The 23,456-nt window shown below is 35.7% G+C and overlaps 1 protein-coding gene across 10 annotated transcripts in view; it reads right to left on the reverse strand.

Annotated features, from left to right (window-relative positions):
• Positions 1 to 23,456, reverse strand: part of RBPJ (recombination signal binding protein for immunoglobulin kappa J region) — a 460,166-nt gene that overhangs the window by 20,024 nt on the left and 416,686 nt on the right. For 7 of the 10 annotated variants that reach the window (XM_069068839.1, XM_069068851.1, XM_069068843.1 and 4 more), the window contains one exon: positions 13,561 to 13,656. The exons of the other annotated variants lie outside the window; for them this stretch is intronic. In XM_069068839.1, the coding sequence (XP_068924940.1) occupies positions 13,561 to 13,656 (96 nt within the window). The remainder of the gene's footprint in view (positions 1 to 13,560; positions 13,657 to 23,456) is intronic. 10 annotated transcript variants of the gene reach the window in all.

Here is a 23,456-nt window from a genome sequence, read left to right on the forward strand (position 1 = left end):
ATAATCAGCAGAAATTTGTAATAATGTAATTATACTCTTTGACCCAGTGATACCACTAATCTACTTATTGACAGACTTTTTAAAAGGAAGGAAAAAGACTCACATGTACAAAAACATTTACAACATCTCTTTTTGTAGTAGCAAAAAACTGGAAACTACTGGGGCTGTCCATCAATTAGGGAACAGCTGAATAAATTATGCTATATGAATGTAATGAAATACTATTATGTTATGCAGATGGTTTCAGAGAAACCTGGAAAGACATGAATTGATACAGGGTGAACAGAGTAGACCAGTAACAATTTATATAACAACAATACTAAAAAAAAGCCTCAAAACAAAAAACTATAAAAGCCTTAATAACCTTGATCAACACAATAATCAATTGTGACACCAGAGGATCAATGATGAAGAATGGTACTCATTTCTTAAGAGAGGTGATGGACTTAGGATGTTAAGAAAGAGACACACATTTTTGGACATGGACATTAGGGAAATCTGTTTTGTTTAACTATGCTTATTTGTTTTAAGAAGTAGGAGAAAGAAAAAAAGCTTGCTTGTTAACTGAAAAAAAAATGATTAAAAGAGAATGGCCATACATTGCTTACGGTCTGGCCACTAAATGATGGCAACCCATGAAACAAAGAAAAATTTACATTTCCTGCATATTCCCCTATTTTTACAGTAATAGTGTCAGAGTAGCAGAAAAGGTGCTAACAATCATAGTTTTTACATTAACTATAAAGATTATAATTAGGAGAACTGAAACATTTTAAAATTGATATTCGTGAGATAAAGGAAACAAGACGTTTTGTAGTGCTCATAAGGAGCACAACCAAAAAGATTAGCAGAAGGTAACTGTTATACAACAACTGTTCTAGAAGATGAAGAATTTATAACAATTTCACAAGAGCCTCCAAATCAAGTCAACATATACTTTGATACTCGGTAACTTCAAAGCAAAGGGAGACAGGAGAGTGAGTGATGAAAAATACACTAGAGGTCAAAGACTTGTAGACTATTCAAAAGTCTCATGCCTATAGATTATGAACACTTCAAAAAATCATGAAATTTGAGAGCTGAAAGGGAACTTAGGAGTCATCTAGTTCAACTCATACATGAAAGATTTCTTCCTATAAATATACCTGAAAAATGGTTGTTTAGAATCTGTCTGAAGACCTCCAAAGAGGGCGAAGCCCATGAATTCTCAGGAAAGGACATTCTATTTTTTGGATAACGCTATTGTAAAGAAGTACTTCCCCCGCCCCCAAGTTTGAATTTGCCTCTTTTCAATTCCTACCACATATTCTGGGTTCTGCCCTTTATAGTTAAAAAGAAAAAAATCTGGTCTAGAAGCACTTTGGTTATGGAGAGTATCAAATGTCACTAAAATACTTACAATGACTATCTTAACAGATAGGAAATGAGTAATTATTGTTGCAGGAATCATATCAGAACTGGCTATAGAGGAACAATTAGACAATAGCATAGTTAAAATGCAGTAATATTTGTTTAAAAAAAAAACCTTAACATAATACCTGTTACATAGAAGGCAATTAATAAACACTTGTTCCCTCCCTACTTGTTCCAAGGTAAACATCCATATCAAATTAATCTTTAGATGAGAAGCAAATTCTATAACAGTTTACAACATTATTCTGACTCACTGAAAATGAAAGAGGGAAAAGGAAAAAAGATATTGACCTTGATTATCATTTCCTAATAAAGTTTAACTGTAAAAAAGTGGATCCAAAAAAAAGTGGGAAATTGTCTTTGCAAATGCAAACCCATTTTGTAAAACACTGGGGATGAAAATGGCAGAAAGTTATAAACAGTATAATAATTTAAAATATCAAAAAGCAACAGAAATTAAAACAGGTCTAGAGAAAGCTTTATGTGACAGACCCAAATAAGCTACACCATCTGAAGAGTCTAATAGGTAACTCTGGGAGAAAAGACAATACTGTATGTAAAGATTTGCTTCCATCCACACCTGGATGTTCAGACTTCAGTTCCTAACAGGTTTATCTGAAAAAGGAGAAGTGACATTTAAGAAGATAAAAGTTTGAAAAGCAGGATGGAACAGATCAAGTACATAAAAGAACTGAGAGACTGCTTTAAAAGACATCTTAGGAAATTGCACATAACAAACAATATGAGGGATGGGAGGATACAACAGAGTCATGGATCCTATTAATATTCCAACAGCTGTGACTAAGAGAACATCAATAACTACCAACACATGATTCTTATGACGTCATATTTATAAAATCCTTATAAGATTGATCATTATGCATATCGAGGGTATATACTCCATGAAAATATGGGAAGGGAATGAGCTTTCACAAATAACTCTCCACAATGATCTCATTTTTAGTTAAATGAGTGAGATATGCAAAGATGTTATGCTTATTGTCTGTTAAGAAAAACCCCCCAAAACATTTGACTTGGTAGGACAAAAAACAGCCTGAAGCATGGGTTCTTAACCTAGGATTGTAAATCTTAAATAAATAAAAATAAATTACTACATTTCAATGTAACTGTTTTAATCTTATGTTTTTAAAACATTAAAAAATTTTATTCTGAGTAGTCCACAATAATAAAGGTTGAGAAGGCTTGACCCAAGAAGAAGGCTTCTACCACAAGAAGTAGTTCCTCTACTGGGAGAACATGGATAAGAATAGTATAAAAAAAATTAGCAGAGACAGGCTGTGATCTGTATCAGCAGAAGTACACACACCAATAATATGTATCTTTTGAAGCACTGAAGCTATCAGTAAAAATCAGAATCAAAGTAAGAATTATTCATTCACTTGTCAGCTACTCTACAGTATCTGTTTTGTTCCTAGGACAGAGCAGGTGCTCTGTAAGTAACTACTGATGCTTACTGATGATGATTAAATAAGTTAATAGACTACTCTTTTAACTAATATAAATACAGGCTCTATTCTGGTTATTCGACAAAACTTAAAAAAAGGCACTTCCTTTCTTTTCTGTTATTCATTTGGCACTTAATTATACACTACACTGTAATATTATTTATATTTTTATGTAACTGTGTGTTGTGTTGTGTAAGTGCTGCCCTGGCATTAATGAAATGTTAAAAGAACTGAAGAAAGCCTTTTAGATATGTTAGGTTTATCCTCTGCTCAACAATTACACAGGATGGGAAGGTAAGGACAATTTGAGATCTATACTGTTATAGTTATCAATAAGATCTATTATGGTATTAATTTATATGCATGCCTATCACATATATAATCTATTATGTATATATACACACACATATACACATATATATATGAATATGCATGCTTGATTTATATCAGGAATTCTAGAAACAAAAATCTAGATACCTTTAATCTCTAAAAGATACAATAATCTTACCACCAATTCATTCAACAATTACCAAGTATCAACTACTTAATCAATCTCACCCCAGAGACAACTTGAAAGTCAGTCGGGGCATAAGCATAAATATTAGTAATTTAATAAACATTAAAATTTTGAAAATAAAATTTTATATAAAAAGTAATATAATAAAGGGGTGATGTGGGGTGGTGGTATAGTATAGTACTAATCTTGCAATTCATTTAGGGGTAAAGGACCAGAATAGGATAGAACCAGTCTTGGGTCATTTCAGATTTGGATAAATGCCTCATAGGTCTGAGTTGGTTTTGGAGTGATTCCAAATATTCAAGTCATCATTAGGGTCTGTTTTTGTTTACAGCTTTAGGAGTCAGCCTGAGACTGAAGAAATTCAACACTAAGATGAGTTCTGTCAGTTCTAGTATCAAGGGGTTAAAAGATTAAGGGCAAAGGCATCATTTAGAGATAGCATTGTTGCTGGGGGTTTTTTTTAAACCAATTAGCAATGTTACAGGCCTGTGAGTAATAACTGCAAAATAAGAAGAGGAACACCTTAATATGTCAACAGATCTAACAAGAGAAAGCATCCAAATGCAAATAATTACTTTAATAAGAAAGTTTACTTATTTGTATGAAAATCTGGAAAAGAGGTGTCACTGATAACTCTCAAAAGACTAGGACAAAAGGTATGAAAATAGAAAGTTTGATAGATCTGGATTAAGTTGAATGGAAATGGAAATCCTGCTGCTGTAATACCATAATGACTCATAACTAGCACTGGGTTTTATGTGAAATTGTTCTATAAATCTTTAAGTAATAAATGTAAGCAGGGTAAAGATTACCAATAACTGTTTTTAAGCTGACTAGATTACTAGCTAGTCTTTATCTCTACTCAAAAAAGGTATCTGTGATCACATATAAATTATACATCCATGAAATTAATCCCCAACCTAAATTTTGAGATCTACTTCTTTCACTTCAGATTTTTTGGTAAACTTTCCAATATAACCTCTACGTAAGAGAGAAAATGTAGCTCAGAAGGATCAATAATGATAAAACCTATAACATTTTATCAATTAAAAATGCTTTCCTTCCCGCAATGACCCTGTGGGATAAGTAATGCAAATATTTACTACTCCATTGAGGAAACTGCAGCTTAAACAGTTTACCTATAAAGCTTGAAAGGATCACAGTAGGGATTTGAACCCAAGTCTATTAACACTAAATCCAGTATGCCTTTTCACAACTATATCACAACAAATCCCTCAAAGATTTGTATAACAAAGTACCCTGTCAATTTCAGCTAATACCACTGATATTCTATATTTGACATTTTTACTGAATGACATCTAGTTTATGAGGTTGCGATACATGGTTCAAAAAAGATGTTAAGGAGCCTTTATTTTTTCTATTATTTTCCATTTGTCAGACAATTGTTAAAACCAATGCTGCTCTCTTCCACTAGGTGGCAATAAACAACACACAATTTAGATTTAATTTACAGCAGACAATTTTATAAAGCAATTCTTTTTTAAAAGCAATTGGGGTTAAGTAACTTGCTCAAGGTTACACGGCCAGTTATTTTTGTGTGGGTGTTAAGTATCTGAGGCCAGAACCAATCTTGGGTCTCCCGACTCCGGGGCCAGTGCTCTTACTGCTCCACCTGGCTGCCCCAAAAGCAATTCTAATGAATTAATTTTAAAAAACTTACCTAAAATATTAAAATGTATTACAGCTTAGATTCTGAAAATGTGATATAGCATCAAGAAACCCTCTCTGACCAAATAGCACTACCAAAATTATAACATTTAGGATCAAAGATTTAAAGTTGGCAAGAACCTTTGAAACTCATTGAATTTAATGCCTTTATTTTATAGATAGGGAAACTAAGGCCTTAAATGAGGCTGTTAAGCTACTTTCCCCAGGTAAATGTAAAATGCCAGATTTTAAACTCACTTTTTCTGAATAATTGATAATATTTGCATAAATATTTTATTTTTTGCAAAGCACCTTTCATATATTATCTCACTAGAAATCTAGTATTTTTTTTACTAGTCACTAAGTGACAAATGAAAATCTGTAATCTTATAGAGGACCTCTAATAGATATGAAATCATGAAAAAAACACTCCAGACTGAGAATTATTTAACTTAAAACAACTGATATCTGTTTTAAGGATGGTAAAGCACTTTAACTACTACCCTTTTACTGAGCCTCATCAAAGCCCTATGAGTGTGAGGTAGGCAGCACAAGTGTAATTATTATTATCTTCATTTTTAAAAGGAAGAAACTAAGGCCAGAAAGGTTAATAAACAACTTTCCCTTAAAAAAAAAAAAAGAGCTTATGTCAAAGTTTGAATTGAGCCCAAACCTTCCTAAAATCCAACCCCTAATGCCAGTGCTACAAGTGAGGAACTAAAGGGCTAGGAAACAAAGAAACTATAAAAATGATTTAAAAAAACCTCCTAAAAAGGCAATTTTGGATTAGATAAACATTATTGTTATGGAATGTAAGCTCCTTAGGAGTGGGAATTATTTCATTCACTGCATAAAGAGAAGGCGCTTAATAAATTGTTGATTAATTTGATTATCCTTAAAGGTCAGAGCTCCACTCCTATCATGTAACCTCAACATTTCTTAAACCAACAGTATGGTGGCAGAACAAGGTATGGTTTAAAGAGCTTGGCTTAGTCAGGAAGAGTTAAGTTATGACTGACAAATATGGCTGAGTTTAGCCTGGATGAATCATTTAGTGTCTCTAGGCCCCAAGTAACTCTCAGACAAAAAACTTACACACAAGAGGTTAATTTACATTGGTTGAGAGTTTCTACACCCTAGACTGATCAAATAAAAGTTCTGGAAATATAACAAAAAAACACTGATGTTAATATGAAACACAAAAAGATTTTAAATTTATTTTTGCTGAAATATTTCCATCTTCTTTTGATAAATTTTTATTGATAACTTTTTTTTTTTACATTTCCAGGATTTCTCCCAATCTCTCTGCCTCCATCCTCCAAGAGAGCCATCCCATATAATAAATACTACCTTTAACAAAAAAAAATGGCAGAACCAGGAAAATGGATGGATACATTTAAAAAGTTTAAAAACATATGCAACATAATTCATGTGTGCACCTCCCAAACTCTGCAAAGGTATAGGGTGGTGTCTTCTCATATCCTTTCTTCAGAGCCACGCTTATTCTTAGTAATTCTGAAACAATCATTTTCTATTGATTCATAGCATTCTTTCCATCTGCATTGTAGTAGCTTCTGTATATATCGTTCATTAGGCTCTACCTGCTTCTTTCTGCATCAAACTACATAACTTTATCTTTATCCATGATTCTCTGTATTCATTATATTCATCAGGTTACAGAACAATAATATTTCATTATCACAATTTGTTAAGCCATTACCAATCAGTGAGCATCTACTTTGCTACCACAAATTTTGCTTTGCTATAAATATGTTTTTGGAGATATTCTCCTTATAAATAATAGTTCTGGGGCAGCTAGGTGGCACAGTGAATAGAGCACCAATAGGCCCCGGAATCAGGAGGAGGACCTGAGTTCAAATATGACCTCAGACACTTAACACTTACTAGCTGTATGACCTTGGGCAAGTCACTTAACCCCAACTGCCCTGCCTTACCCCCTCCAAAAAACAAAACAACAACAACAAAAGATATCTCGGGGGAATGAGTCTAGCAGTGGAATCTCTGGGTCAAAGGGTAGGCACATTTTAATAACTATATTTGCACAATCTGGAACTGCTTTCCAAAAAGGCTGTACTGATTCACACATCTACTAACAATGAAACAGCAAACTTGTCTTCCCACAATTCCTCCAGTGGGGACTATTGTCATCTTTGTCAATTTGCTGGATGTGAGGCAAAAGCTCCGAGATGTTTTGATTTGTGTTTCTATTTATTATTAGTGATCTGGCATATTCTTTCATAAGGTTATTAATGTGTAATTCATTTTAAAAAATTCATTCTTTAGAAATCCTTTTGCGCTTTTCTATTGGGGAAGTAGCTTGTGGGATGTATATGTGTGTGTGTGTGTGTGTGTGTGTGTGTGTGTGTGTGTGTGTGTACACAGTCTTTTGGATTTTGTTTTTTTTTGTTTTTTGAACACTAGGTTACTGAGTTCCATTGCTTCTGATTCTCTCATATCTACTGTTTTGATTACTCCACTTTTTAATCAACACCATATGGATGTGATGGTTCCTGCATATATACACAAATATGGATTATACATAAACACATATGTATATATCTATTTGGGAATGGCTTTTGGTACGTGTGTGTGCCCCCTTATTTCAATAAGCAACAGTTTGTAATAAAATCTATAAAAGTATTTTATGTGCTTTGGTAGATTATACATTTTATATTTATGTGGAATAAGATTTCCTTTACTATCATCAATCAATAAACCTTTATTAAATGCCTACTATGTGCCAGGCACTGTTATAAGTCTTGGGGATGCAAATAACTAAAAAAGAAAACCTCTGCCCTCAAGCACTTTATAATCTAATGGAGGAAGACAAAACACAAAAGGAAGATGAAGGGGGTGGGGTGAAGGGAAGGCAGACTGGAGGCATGGTGGAGGAATTAGTCAGAGAAAAACGATTTCTGAGCCAGGATCTCTGTTTAAATGGAGATTTAAAGTTCATAGCCCCATCCTCCAGAGAGGCAGAGGGTAATGATGAAGTAGAAGTACCAAAGCTAAAGAGATCTTAAAGGATCATGAGGTTATCTCAGTAATGAGTTTCCTGGGACATGGTAGCATCTCAAGGTAGCATAGTCAGGCAAGAAATTTCTAATACTGCCTGCTGTGTTTTGTTATTACTATACAGAAATGACATTAATTTTGTGGGTTTGTTTTGTAACCTATAAAATTTTTGTAGTCTAAGTTTTGCTAAAACGATTAAATGTCTCAATTGGTTATCTTTGCTGATTATGTAGGATTTTCTAAATAAACCATGATGTCATCAACAAATAAGGACTGTTTTATCTCCTCTTTACTTAGCTTTATGACTTTAATTTCTTTTTCTTATTTACGATGTTTGTTTTGGCTTTAGATACTTTTTATGCTACTAAAAAAAAGTCACTGTTTATACTTTGCAGGGTTTTTAACATAAATGAGCGTTATACTTTTATCAAAGGTTTTTCTGAATCTATAAGAGACTGATTATATAATTCTAGATGTTTTTGTTTCAATGTGATGAATTATGTTGATTGTTTACCTAGTATTGAACCATCCTTGTATCCATGGTACAAATTCAACTTGGTCATAATGAATAATTTCTTGATTGAACTGTTATAGGCTATTTGACTGAAGTGATTCAAAATTGATATTTATGAAGCAAGAGTATTATATTTATGCTATCCTGGAAATTCAATAGGGTTCTCTGCTTCACTCAATTTGATTCAATTTCCTTTGTCTTAAAATACTTGATTCTGAGATTTCTAGATTCCATTAAGTATCTTGAAAGTCATCTTCCCTTGTGTCATTAATATGTACCTACTGGGCTATCTGCCTGTACCTGAGGATTTTAACTAAATTTTTTCTTCCTGAGATATTTGGTAATTTTCCTCATAATCTCCTATCACTTACTTTCACTTTCCTCTCTGATGGCAGATTAACCAAGGACAGAACTTCAAATCTATCTTGACCACTTCCCACATAGACTTCATTGGCTACTATTAGTTAATAACGTTTGGTTAATATTAACTTTTTGTAAGGTTCAATCCCTGGTCTAATCTGGGGCCCGTTGAAATAGGTAACAGTTCCCTTTCCTTCAGGCCTGGTGGAGCCTTTCACACAAGCTAATATCCTGCCAGTTTCTTTTGTTGAGCTCTTGGGCTGAGCACTGCTGCACACAGCATACACTGTCACCTAAGGGAAAATACATTTTCACTTTCCTTTTTCCCATCTCCTCCACTAAGGGAGGGTGGAAGAGTTTATTTGTATTGCTTGTTGCCACAAAATACTGGGGAGGGCATTTGGTCAGACGGACATGCTGACAGACACTACAAGAGAACTGTTGAGTGAAACCCAGAAGACAAGCTTAAGAGTTGATTTGAAAAGAGATGCCATGGGGAGGCTAGGTGGCACAGTGAATAGAGCAACCGGCCCTGGAGTCAGGAGGACCCGAGTTTAAATCCGACCTCAGACACTTAACACTTACCAACTGTGTGACCTTGGGCAAGTCACTAAACCCTGATTGCCCTACCTTTCCTCCTCCAAAAAGCAAATAAAAAAAAAGAAAAGACACGCCAGAGCATAGGCAGTGGGTACTAAATAAACTTGTTAGGGATTAGTTTCTGTATTGTTAATTCCTCAGGTTAAGTGGTTAAAGTTATTGCTAAGCCTCTGCAGCAGACTCTGCTGCCACTGTTTTACACTTTGCACAAAAATCTTATTTTATAAGTTTTGAGAGGTACTGGGGATGAGAGAAAATGACTAATCTTATACCCTGACCCAATAGTCAACATCCCAAGGAGTGGGAAGTCATTTTTAGCAATGTTTCCAAATTTCAGTATGGCATACATGGCTGGTCAGAACATTTTGAAATAGAATCAGTAAGGAAGAAGGATATTTTGGAGGGAACTTAGGGTCTTTCCTCCTACCCTTGGGTATTCTAAAGCCTGAATATTACTTCTACGAGTAGATGACACTAAATTCTCTTCCCTAAACTAGTGAGTCCCAGGAACTTTCTCACATCATGGGGGTGAACATAGTGTACTAATGAAAAACCTAAAAGTGCTCCTAATTCTGGGTAAAAAAGAATACTGTGTATAACAGCAAGGAGCTACTGGGATTTATTGCAATGGGGAGGGAGTGGTATCATAATCAGACCCAGGCTTTAGGAAAATCAACTTGACAGCTGAATGAAAGATGGACTGCACGGGAGAGAGATATGAGGCAAGTAAACAAACAGAAAGCTACTGCAATAGTCCAGAAATCAGATGATAAAGACCTTTACCAGGGTGGTGGCTGTGTCAGAAGAGATGCTATGCTAGAAATCTTATCAATGTAAAATAAATAAGACTTGGCAAAAGATTGGATAAGGGGTATTGGAGAGTTGATATGCCACCTAGGCTGTCAGCCTGAGTGACTGAGAGGATGATGGAGCCCTAAATAGTAATATGAAACTTCAGAAGCTGAGACAACTTTGGGTGGGATAGGGTAGGTGGTGAAAATGAGTTAGTTTTAGACATATTGAGTTTAAGTTATCTATGGGATATTCAATTTGAGATGTCTAAAAGGCAGCTGGAGATGGAACACAATGTTACAAAAGAGATCTGGGCTGGACAAAAATGTCAGAATGAGCTGCAGAGATAACTCGATCCATGATGGTGAATTCCACTGTGAGCTTTAAGATCTATAAGATCCAGAACTATAAGATTACGAAGCAAAACAGAATAGAGGAAGAAAAGAATAGGGCCCTCAGGGAAAAGCTGCCAGGAAAGTTACCAATTACCTACAGTTACCAGGAAAGATCAGCATAACAAAAACCTAGAGAGAGAAGAAAAATGAATAGAGGGTGATAATGTCAAAGCCTAGAAGAGAGGTCAAGAAGGACCAAGACTGAGAAAAGGTCATCAGATTTGGTATTTAAGAAATAATTAGTAACCTTAAAGAAAGCAGTTTGAGCTGAAAATGCTATCCACCTCCAGAGAAAGAACTGTTAAACAGAAGTATGTATATAGTACAGTTTTATATGTATTTATAAATGTGTCAAATGGTGGCCTTCTCTAGTGTGGGATGGGGAGGAAGGGAGGGAGATAGCTCAGAACTTAAAATGTAACCAAAATAAAAAAATTAATTAAAAAAGAGTTGAACTACCCTCCTACTCTCCTTTGTTGTGTTTTTAATCCCTGAACTTTTTATCCTAAGCAATATGCCTTCCCTGATTCTCCTTCTTTCACCAACTATTAAACCTTTTGCTATCTTTAGCTTTCCTTGTTAGCCTCAACTTATTCTGAGTTTTACTAAATAAAGGCATAGTGGTATAGTAGAAAATGAGCACTAGTATAGAGAATCTAGGTTTGAAAACTCAAGTCTTCTACATCCCACTCAATCTCTCTGGGTCCCACTTTCTTCATCTATAGAAAGAGGATATTGACTAGATAATATCTAAGATTTCTTCCAGTTCTACATCTACCATAATTCCTGCAACCATTCTTACAGGACCATGACATGCTTAGTATTTTTCATTCACAACCAGTCCTTGCTTCCATCTTTTAAAAAATCTAAATTGGTTGACAAATTCCCTGTGTATTCACATTAGGCTCTTCAGATAACTCTCTCTCTTCTTTTTCTTTTTTTGCTTTTTGAAGGGCAATTGGGGTTAAGTGACTTGCCCAAGGTGTGTTGAGTGTCTGAGACCGTATTTGAACACAGGTCCTCCTGACTGCAGGGCCAGTGCTCTATTCACTGTGCCATCTAGTCACCCCTTCTCTCTTCTTTCTTATCATTTTTTGAATATCTGCTGAATTTCCTTATATTTGGACTTCATGTACCCTTACTGGAATGACTTTTAAAAAAAAATTCATTCTGCACTTAAATACAAAAAGACAGAACACTTCTGTGTTCACAGCACAATATAAAAATTAGTTTCCGTATAAAACCATGAATTGTAATAACTTCTCCTGTACAATTTTCATACATGGGATAGTACATACCCATATTTTTTTCCAACCTCTTTAAAATCTCTTCTCCTGAAATCTCAGGAGCATTTCTGACAGAAATTGCCCGGGTTTCTTCTCCTCTATCACAAATTCTTTTTTGTGTATACATGAGATAATCGGGGTTAAATGACTTGCCCAGGGTCACACAGCTAGTAAAGTGTCACTTGTCTGAGGCTGGAGTTGAATTCAAGTCCTCTTGACTCCAGAGCTCTACCCACTGTGCCCCTTAGCTGCTCTACCTCTATCACAAATTCTAAGATGGAGTGTTCTACCAGTCCCCAACCCCCTTCACCCAGGTTCAAAGCACATCTGCTCTATTTACCATTTTTACCTTATTGGTGAGAACCCCTGAATGACACTGGGAAAATCACTTAGCATCCCTGGTCATCAGTTTCCTCACCTGTAAAATGAGGGGAATAGTCTATCAGGGTGTAATGGGAATGTAAATTTTAAAGATCTTCCCTGCCCCTAGGCTAAAGTGCACCTGGAGCCTGGGGTGGGAGGCTTGTTTTTCAGTAGATACTTCTTGACTGGCCAGTGAGTCAATAAGGTTGTTACATTTTCTGAGCCTAGGAGAAGGCTATATAAGCCCTGATGTGTAGCTTTGTTTTGGGGTCACTTTGAGAAGTGTTCTGTGATTTGATATGGATTCTGGGAAGCCGTTGTCCAGAGCCCCCCGGCTTTGAAAATCCAGCTGTTGATTTGGTATGGATGTAATGGCTGGACAGTTTGGAAATCTGTCTACTTGATCTATTTTTGTCTTGATGATTCTGTCTGTATACTGTGAAGTTCAGGGCGCTGACCTTTTTTCCCCTGAACAAGGTAAACGATTTATGTTTGACTGATTAAAGTAAGCTTGTTAACCCATTTTGAATGAATCTGCTTTCCTTTAACAAAGCAGATCTAAGAACCTATGTTGGCAGACACCTTGGGGACGCTGGGGTGCTTGCTGCTACACAGGGGTGGGGAACTTGCAGCCTTGAGACTCCCTGTAGCCTTGAGACTACCTGCGGCCCTGAGGCTGCAGGTGTTCCCCACCTCTGGTTTAGATGGATCCTGAGGTCCCTTCCAACTCCAAATCTATGATCTCCAAGGTTTACTAATATCTAGAAAACCCAAAAAGTAGTTGTGTCAAATATTCAGCCTGGGAGCCAGTGTCTGTCACCAAACCAGATTAAAATGTAAATTTATTTAACAAAATAAAATAAAAATACAATGGAACAGTGGTATGTTAACATGTGGTTTTCTAAGTCAATATGTAGTCCACAGGGATCCTTATGTATTGTTTTATGGTTCTTATTTCTATTTGAGTTTGATTCTATTGCTATAGAGGATCCTCTCAGTGATTCTTGAATGTGGTGAAGAATGGAATCATTTAAATAAGTCAAATAATTATTAGCTGCCCTGACTTTAGTAGAAGATACCTATCACTGAAATAAATGATATATAGAAAAAAATTATTTTCCATTTAACAAAAAAAGTATCATCCTACCTTTTTTCATTTCCATAAGACTTTTGTGCAACTTTTGCATGGAGGATTAATACAGTTTGATCACCTCGCTCCTTTAGATAGTTTCGCATTGCTTCCCTAGAGATCAAATTTGAAAATGATTAGAGGAAAATGTTTCAAAAGGATCTTTCTCCTTCATAGATATCAGTAAAATGAAAAATACCAAGAAACTCAAACACTTAACCACTTTCTAAAAACCAAATTAAATTTCATCAATATGGAAAATTTCAATCTTTACAAGATTTCTTTTACAAGAAATTTTTGGAAAACTACAGAATAGCATGTTGGCTTACTTGTTCTATTTTTATCAGGATACACTTAAACAAAAAGATTAAAAAGGCATGCAAAGAAACTAAAAGATAAATTACAATTTTAAAGTACTTATAAATAGTTCTGATTATGTGCTCACATTTTTCATTAAATTCATACTATAATTGTTTTAAAAATTTTTTCAACTTGATACTATTTAATTTTTCCCAGGAGCTTATTTATTCTCTAATCATAAGAATTCACTTTGGTTTAATTGATTTTAGCCCAATTCAATGGTGTATCTCCCCATTCAAGAATATTTATTGTCATTATGTATACTGTTAGAGTTACTTCAACTTTTACAGATGAAATAAAAATGCACTTGAAGCTTCATGCTTCTAGTTACACCTTGCCCCAGACTCCCTGAACCAGGGCATATTGTTTTCCCTAAGGAAAACAATCTGAAACAGAATTTTTATCAATTAAAAAGGAGGAGGATCCTATGGAGAATTATGTAGTATGGACAAAGATCCAGGATTCTATCAGTGAGAACTCCCTCCTCTGACATAACCCCTGACATCTTTCTATCACTATATATCTAATCACAAATGCACCAAAGAGGTGTCCCACAGACATCTTACGTGCAACATCCCCCCCCCCCGCCCCCGTCCCATCCCTCAGCTCTCTCTTTCCTATTACTGTCAGGGCTAGCACCATCCTCCTAGTCATCTAGGCTGCAACCTAGGTAGCAATCTCTCTCTTATTTTTTTTTGGAGGGGGGAAGGCTGGGCAATTAAGGTCAAGTGACTTGGCCAAGGTCACATGGCTAGTGTTAAGTGTCTAAGGCGCATTTGAACTCGGGCCCTTTTGACTCCAGGGCCAGTGCTCTATTCTAGCTGCCCCTAGGTGGCAATCTTTACTCTTCACACAGTCTCAACTTCCCTTTCCTCACCATATACAATCTGTTTTTAATTCTGCTGATTTTACCTTCATAACATCCCTCATATACACTCCCTTTTCTCCTGTGACTGTGCTACTACCCTGGTGCCGGTCTCTCCTGTCTGGACAACTGCAGTATCATTCTGCTTGGTCTCCCTGCACACTCAGTTCTTTCTTTACTCATCTGTCAAATTAATCTTCCTAAAGTATAGTTCTGACCACATCATCTCCCTATTTAATAAACTGCAGTGACTCCTTATCACTTCCATGATCAAATACAAAATCCTTTCTGACTTTTAAAGCCTTTCATAACCTGGCCCCCTCCTACCCTTTCAGTCTAATGTCTTACTTTGTCCTATCTCACAACCCTTGCAATACTCTGTGATACATGGACAATGGCTATTACTTGCCCAAGACATTTCATCTCCCAGCTCTAGGATTTTCACTTGCTTGTCCCCAAGCTTAGAATTCTCTCCCTCTTCATCTCCTTTGAGAAGTCAATACTCATCCCTCTTAATTCTAGGCTGTTGATGATCTCCAGTTGATTCTACATATTCTTGTTTGTACATAGTGCTTTTCTTGTTCTCTCTCTCCCCTATTAGATTGTAAATTCTTTGAAAGTAGGGATTGCCTTCGCCTTTCTTTGTATCCCCAGCACTTAGGACAGTGCCTGGGTGCTTCATAAGTGCTTGCTTGTGACTGAATGCTAGAGGTCATCTTCTTATACACACACACACACACACACACCCTCTTTCATAACAATTAATCTGGAGACATACTGTGGATGCTTATTTCTACCATGTGTCTTACTACTGCCCTTCAGGTCATTTCAATTTTTCTAGGATGCAGAGTTTAATGATTTATGATGATACAGTATGACAAAGAGAACATTGGTTTCAGGGCCTATATTTCTAATTCTGTACAATATATTACAATTTCCCAAATGCGATCTAGCCAGATTTCTAAATTCTAAACCCAGTCCAACTCTATAATTTGCAGCATAATCTGAGGTATAACACATACCTACACGCACACAAAACTTTAAAAGAGTTAGAAAAGACCTCATGTCATCTAGTTCAACTTGTACTTGATTCAGAATTCCTTCTACAATATCTCTAAAACATTATTCAAGTCATCCACCTTAAAATATGGATTTTAAGATACCTAATGAAGGGGAACCCATTACCTCATCAGGAGGCACATTTCATTTTTTGCCAGCTATCATCATCATGAAGTTTTTCCTTACACTAAATTGAACTCTGCCTCTTTGTGACTTTTAGCTTCTGGACCAAGTAGAACTTGAATTCATTTTAAGAACCAGTGAAAAAGTTACATAAAAGGCCTTCCATGGGAGATCTCCACACGATATGGAACCAAGACTATGTTGGCAAAGTAGTATCCAACAAATGACTGAACTATGTGGATTTGTTTATAGAAAGAGACAAATCATAGCAATTCAAGACCCAGACAATGCTATAAGAAATTACAGAAAAGTTATCTGACCAATGCAGATTGTGCAAGAAAATGCCAGAATCATACATTAGAAACTTATCTTTCATAAAATGACAACAAATCTCCATAATATAAATGCAGAACTCAAAATTTTCTTTAGTCTTCAATCAATTACCGAAAACTACAGCATTATCACAAATAAAACTATTGTCTACAATTTCCTGGAAATAACAATGACTTATGAAAATTTAAGAACAATGTTTTGAATAGATGTTGCCATACTGAAAACTCAATCCCCAAGTTACATGGAATGTAAAACTCTCAAAACATAGAAAGCTAGTGGGGAAATAAAATCATGTTTGAAGAGTATACAATACCTCTCATTCCCATCCCACTGTATTTTAATAGAACTGCCTCAAAGATGCTAGCAGCAACTTTATAGGCCAGCTTATATCCTAATACTTTTAATTGGATTATAGAAAAGCAGTAATTTTATTCACCTCTTCAACAGTTCTCAGAATGTTAAGTATAAAATAATATAGCAAGAGAGTACTCTGTTTCTATTTGAACTTTATCAAATATAAAATGAGAGGAAGGAGATCCATAATAATAGCTCACAATTACATAGTACTTTAATGTTTGCAAAACACTTCACATGTATAATCTCATTTGATCCTTGTTTCAGCTCTATGAGTTAGTTGGGTGCTATTATCCTCATTTTACAAATGCAGAAACTGAAACTAAGAAATGTTAAGTGACTTGTACAGGGTCATAAAGATAGCATGTTGGAAGCAAGATTCAAACTCTGATATTTCTGATTACAACTCTAACATTCTCCGTTATGATATATCACCTCTAAAATAAACTGTTCAGAGTTGAGCATTAGGAAGATTAATCTGGTGTCTGTGTCTAAAATGGATGGGAGAAAAGAGATTAGAGGTAGGAAGATCTGTTAGGAATATATTACAATAAAGCAGATGGTAGAGATTCTCAATCTTTATTGTATACAGATCCTCATATGCTCCTTATGCAATACTTTGTACTGCTGAGGATTTACATTAATCCAATTATTAGCAATACTACCTCCCCCATGCCCCTCAGTAAATACAAGAGGAGTATAAAACAACATTTCTGCCTTTAAGAAGAGTATAATCTGGGGTGGCTAGGTGGCGCAGTGAATAGCGCACCGGCCCTGGAGTCAGGAGGACCTGAGCTCAAATCCAGTTTCAGACACTTACAAAACAAACAAACAAACAAAAACACCCTAGTCGTGTGACCTTGGGCAAGTCACTTAACCCCAATTGCCCTACCTTCTCCCCTCCAGAAAGCACACACACACAAAAAGAGTATAATAGTATAATAAGATTGGAGAGACAAAACATGAAACTATGAGAGTATTTGTTTTTTTTAAAGACAGTTTGCTAAATGTTAAATTACCCAAAAAGCTTAGCAAAAAATTTAACAACATGAAGGCTGACAAGATTCCAATTTTTTTTCTTTCTTTCCTTCATGTGAAGTATCAAGCTTCCTGGAAGAACAAAAAACAAAAACAAAACTGAAGCCCTATAATTTGGGTGTTGTTCCATTGGTACTACCAGGGTAAATTTTAAGTGCTTAGGTCAGCTTAAAAAAAAAAAAAGGCAAAAACTGTGTAAAACTGGGCTTTGAAATCCAGACTAGACATAGCAAAAATGCTTGATTTTTAAAAGATGTAATTTCTTTATATCTATTACAATTACAATTTACCTATATATCCTCCTAGAGAATGGCTTTACCATTCTTCAGTAGATTTAAAAACAATGGGTTTCTATTCCTTGACTACTAAAGCTTAGCGGTATGAAGTTTCAACCTTCTGCCCCCTTAAAAAGCTGTGAGAAGGAAAACCTATGCTATAAGCAACGTGAATAGTAATGAAGTTGATGGTCTATTTGCCATAATTTCTTAGTATAAACGAAGGCTGCTCAAATATCTGTGAGGGCACAGATAAGAAGCATTTCTTCTAATTTTAACAGACATTAATAAAATAGCTCAATATTCCAAAGATACCAAAAGGCATTATGTCTAAGAAGAAAAGCATTAAAATAAATGAAAATAAGTAAGGGTACGGTAACTATCCAAATGTCTCATTATTCCCTAGAGTGCCAAGACTCTGGTTTAGCTATTATTGTGCTAAATGGACAAGTTGAATGTTTTTAGAATTGCAACCTGACTTTAATCTAGATGAAATACAGTAGACATACTTTCCACAGTAAGACAGATTTTTAGAAGTATAAGATGAACAAAACCTTCATACTCCCACTTTCATTGACTTTTCCAAGACCATTAAGATTTGGACAGTGACTAAGTTCAATTGTTGAGAGAATGGTAAATATTGAGCAGTAAATTTTTTAGATAGGATTATGACTAAAATAAAATATGCACATTCAACACAGTCAGCTATATAGTTATATAATATCCTTTAGAGTGAATGACATCATGTCAGATCCATCACTAGTGTAGTTAAGAAAGTTCCATGAGCTCAGTTCAATTCTCCTTTATGGACTTAACATAAACACAATGCTTAATAACCATTTCTCTTTAGTCATTCTAGGTTGATAGAGAATGTACACAGCTATTTATTCTCTCTGCTTTCTCACCTAATTACATATTTGCCTTTGCCTTCCAGTTCTAAAATATATTTAGCGCCTTGGAGACCTGTATGTGATATAAATCACATATGTATATAAATAGCCATTTTCCATTTAGACACTGGATATGTTTGTATAGCCCAAAGACAAATCTGCATACATGTCTGTCTGCTTAATGAAGTACTACAGAAAACTGTATCAGTGTTTTTGCAGATGTACTAGACTTCTTGCTCTCTAGGAAAACTCAGATGAAAAGTCTTTAAGTTTCATCAAAATTTCTGAAACCATTCAATCAGGAACTGCTTTATACTGACCACAGTACTCTGGCAGTATATACACAAGAAGCCATGTAAGCCATTACAGTCTTGCTCAAGCATTAATTTGGCAACTGCCTTACATGCCCCCCTGCACCAGAAAACCAAAGATTTTCCCTGGTGATTCAAAGTTGAAAAATACCTGTTGTGCAAATGCTGCATCTCCAGCAGGTATACTGTGTTGACAGGAAAAATAAAAGGAAAAGAAAAAGAAAGGAAAACCTAGATAATTAAATGGGAGGTGTTGGGGAAATTTGAATTTCAGAGATGTTAAGCAAGATTCAGATCATGTTTTGCAAAATGGAAGTAACCTCTGACTCAAAACATAAAAGCTAATCTTAAACCTACTACAAATGACAACATTTTCAAATTCTTAAGCAGTTGCATCTGTCTTCATTTTTAAATTATTGATTTTTTTTATAGTAGGAGTACTATTAACCCAACATTACTGAAGTTATTCTAGATTTAAAATGGCAGGAAGATGAAATAAATTAAAATACAAATGTAGCTGCTAAAAATAGTAGTAGATAGACGCACAGGTATAGAATGGCCAAAATTACAAAAAAGTCATCCGAAAGAGCAATTTTAAGACAAATATATAAATGATAAACTGGCATACTGATATTTTAAGGTGGAAGAAAATTTATTACTCCAACTGACAAAGGGCAATAGGTTAGTTAGTTTGGTAGGCAACTGACTTTATTATGAACTGAGGACACCAAAAAAGGACAAAAACAGACATCAAGGAGCTTATGTTGAAATGGGAATGAAAAGAGGGGGGACAACACGCAAACAAATTAGGAACATTATGATAGATACAGAGTAGAAGGAAGGCAAGGTATTAGCAGATGGACGATCAAGAAAGACCTCCTACAGGGCGGACCTGAGTGCTTTTAAAGGAAGTCCCAGAAACTAAGAGGTAGAGAGGAAGGGACAGCTAATGTAAAGACTCTGAGATGGAAGCTAGGAGTGTCTTATTCAAGAGAACTACAAGTAAATTAGCATTACTTTCATAGATGGCACTAACTCTAACACATAAGAGATTCTGGAAATGTTTAGCCTTCTGTGTTACCAAGAGAGGGATTATTTACTGTTTTTTGTGTTAGTAAGGAGAAATAAATTGGCTGTTCCCCTGATGGTTCCCTTTTGGCACTAAATGATGATGGGAAGTATTGTCCACAAGAAATCTGTGACACTGTGACGCTGAAGCCATGACAGAAATGAAGCAGTTTCACTGGATTTTTTTCTGAAACCAAACGGTTGATGTTTCCAGGTGAATACCCAAAGATTTTTCGCATGGTAGAATTTTGCTAGCATATAGCTGAATATATCAAAAATCTGTTATTTTTATTAATGATAAAAATAATAATAACTTTCCAGAAAAGGATCTGGTACATACATATAAATCTTAGTTAAACTGCCTCATATGTTGTCACATTTTTTTGTGGACACATAACTACTGTTCCCAGCTACTTTTAACTTTGGCCATGGCTTCATTTCCTCCTCCTTCTACCATATTCCTACCTGTAACCCGATGCCCAAGAAGTCCTAGTTCTATCTTTGACAGTCAATAGAGTTATTCCTATAGAGATGCTATCCTGACTTCAATCAAGAATTCATCCCTGTCTTGGCTCCCAGAACCTATACAATGGTTCTCAAAACACCAAAGCTAAGGGTTCCCCACTTCTGGCAAAGCAAGGAAGAAAACATGACTTCATGGTCCTCAAGAGGTACTTTTAAAAAGCTTCCTGAGTACCTCTTCCAAGGTAATTCTAAGCTTGGTTTGACAACTGTTAGACAAAACAGTTATGTTTAATTGCCATGGTCCACAATAACTGTTCAGTAAATACTTGTTAAGCAGCTACTAGCAAGGCATTCTATTGGTTCTGGGGAAACAGAGATTTAAAAGATAAATAATTCCTTGCCTTTAAGGAGCTTATAGTCTAATAGGGGACTCATGGCATGAGTATGACATAAACATGATGCAAAGTAAGATATAATAGTAAAAGGAAAAATTAAAGTAAAATAAGATAAGAAAAATTAAGGAGAAATGACTTCTATGTGGGAGTTGAGGGAGAGAGGGGATAATGAAGGCTTCATGAAATGGCACCTGAGAGAGAAGAAAAGGATTTCAACGTGAAGATGAGATTATATTTGAGCCATGAGGTTATAGTTTATATCAGTGGTTTCCAGAGGGGGTATTTGGTCAATACCAATCAAGGTAGGAGGGTAAGTTGCAAGCCACCCTCCCCTTAGACAGTCAATTATGGGACGTTTTCCTAATAAAACTATGCCCACGTTTATTTCCTAATACTCCCAGACTCCACCTTTTTTCCCCCTCTACAGTGAAAGCTCTTAATCTCTTCCTTTCTAATTCAGGGATCACCACTCAAGAGAGTTATAATGTAACCACTGGTTCTAACCAGAAACCCATAGCAGCAGCTGCACAATTGCCATTAGGAAAGCCCTCCTCTCTCTTGTACCCATTCTCAGCCTTCCACAAAAACTCAAGTGTCTCTTGGAGGAAAGGCTCTTTGCTCTCCAACAATGACATGTAAGTATCCCACCCAAACAGGTTGGGATCTATTTTCTTTTTGAGTGAAACAGAATAAATCACACAGGATAAGTAGGCATGAGTGGATTATGACCTGTGTGGAAGAACTATTTCCCTCCCTCTCCCCAAACCCATGCTTTTCCAGATTTCTCTAGTACTTTCCAGGGCACTGCCATTCCAGCAACTCAGATTCATGACCTTGGTGTCATTCTTAAATCTACTTTCATTCATTCTACATATCCAATCAGTTGGCAATTCTCATTGTTTCTATCTCCATATATCTCTGATCTTTCTCTTTACTTAGCCACCACCCTTGTTTAATTAAACCCTTATCTCTTCTCCTCTGGATTACTGCAGTAGTCAGCTAATAGGTCTCACTGTTCTCAGTCTCCTCTATCTCTAACGCCTCCTCCACACAGGTGCCAAAGCAATTTTTTAATGTGTCACTCCTACTCAAAGTTTAATGGTACCTTATCCTTAACTCACTACTTCTTAATTTCTATTTATTTTTGTGTAATATGTATGATATACATAATTATTAGTAAACAGTACATTTATGACTTATAAATACTTAAATATATACATATAAGGGAAGAATGCTTTCTTTTTTTAACTAATGGTGTGTGTCATCAAAAAAAGTCTACAGACTATTATTCTACACAAATGTATGCATGGAAGAAAGTACAGGATAAGATCAGAAAACACTAGATAGCAATCCAATTTAGCTAAAATTTAGAATGTGTAAAGGGAAATAATATGAAGTAAGACTATAACGGTAGATTATAACTAGACTGTAAAGAGTCTCAACTGCCAAACTTAAGGAGTTGGTCATTTTTCCTACATGAGATAGGGAATTACTGAAGTCTTTTCAATAGGGCAGTGGCATAGTCTGACCTGTGTAATAGAAAAATTTAATATGAAAGCAGAAGAGAGCAAATTTCCTGAGGTTAAGTTCCTTGAATCTCACTTTTGTATTTCCATCCTCAATATCTAGCACAATGCTTGGCCTATTAGAGGGTGATTAATAAATACTTATTGATTGAAGGTTACCACTATAAGTCTAAGCAAAAAAGAGTAATGAGTCTAAACTGGAATCATAAAAGTATGAATGAAGAGGAAGGGGTAAGACAGAATGAGAGATAAAGAGGAGGAATCAACAGGATTTAGTAATTGACTGAATGCAGAGAGAAGGGAGGGGAAGGATGACTGAGGTTTTGAGCCTGAGTGACTCAGGTTGTTCTATTTCTGCTCTTTTTAGCAGAAATAAGGAAGTTGGAAGGAGGTGTAGATTTTTCTGGGGAAAGATGATGAATTTTAGATACGTTATCTTTGGGGTGTCAATGGGACAACAAAGTGGAGATATCCAACAGTGACCGGAAATATGAAAACAGAAATAAGGGAAGCTATTGAGGCTCGCTATCTTCATAGAACTGACAACTGAGGCAACCAGAACAGTAGATTCCAAAGAGGATGGAGGGAAAAAGAAGGAAAGGAAAAGGGAAAGGTCAGGGTCTTATGAGGTACTTACACTGAAAGGCTGAGAGAAGGAAGATGATCCAGTGAAGGAAATAAGAGAGCCAAAGAACTTGAGGAAAAATGAGGAGGGCACTGTCAGGGAAGCCAGAGGAGGAGAGCATCAAGGAGTGGTGGTGTTATTCAGTTGTGTCTGACTGTGACTTCACTTAATTTTACAGATGAGGAAATCTGAGGCAAACATGGTTAAGTCACTTACTCAGGATCAGA

Source organism: Petaurus breviceps, unplaced genomic scaffold, assembly GCF_028583685.1.
Source record: "Petaurus breviceps papuanus isolate PSGF00001 unplaced genomic scaffold, PetGlider_PUasm1.0 140, whole genome shotgun sequence".
Taxonomy (NCBI): Eukaryota; Metazoa; Chordata; class Mammalia; order Diprotodontia; family Petauridae; genus Petaurus; species Petaurus breviceps.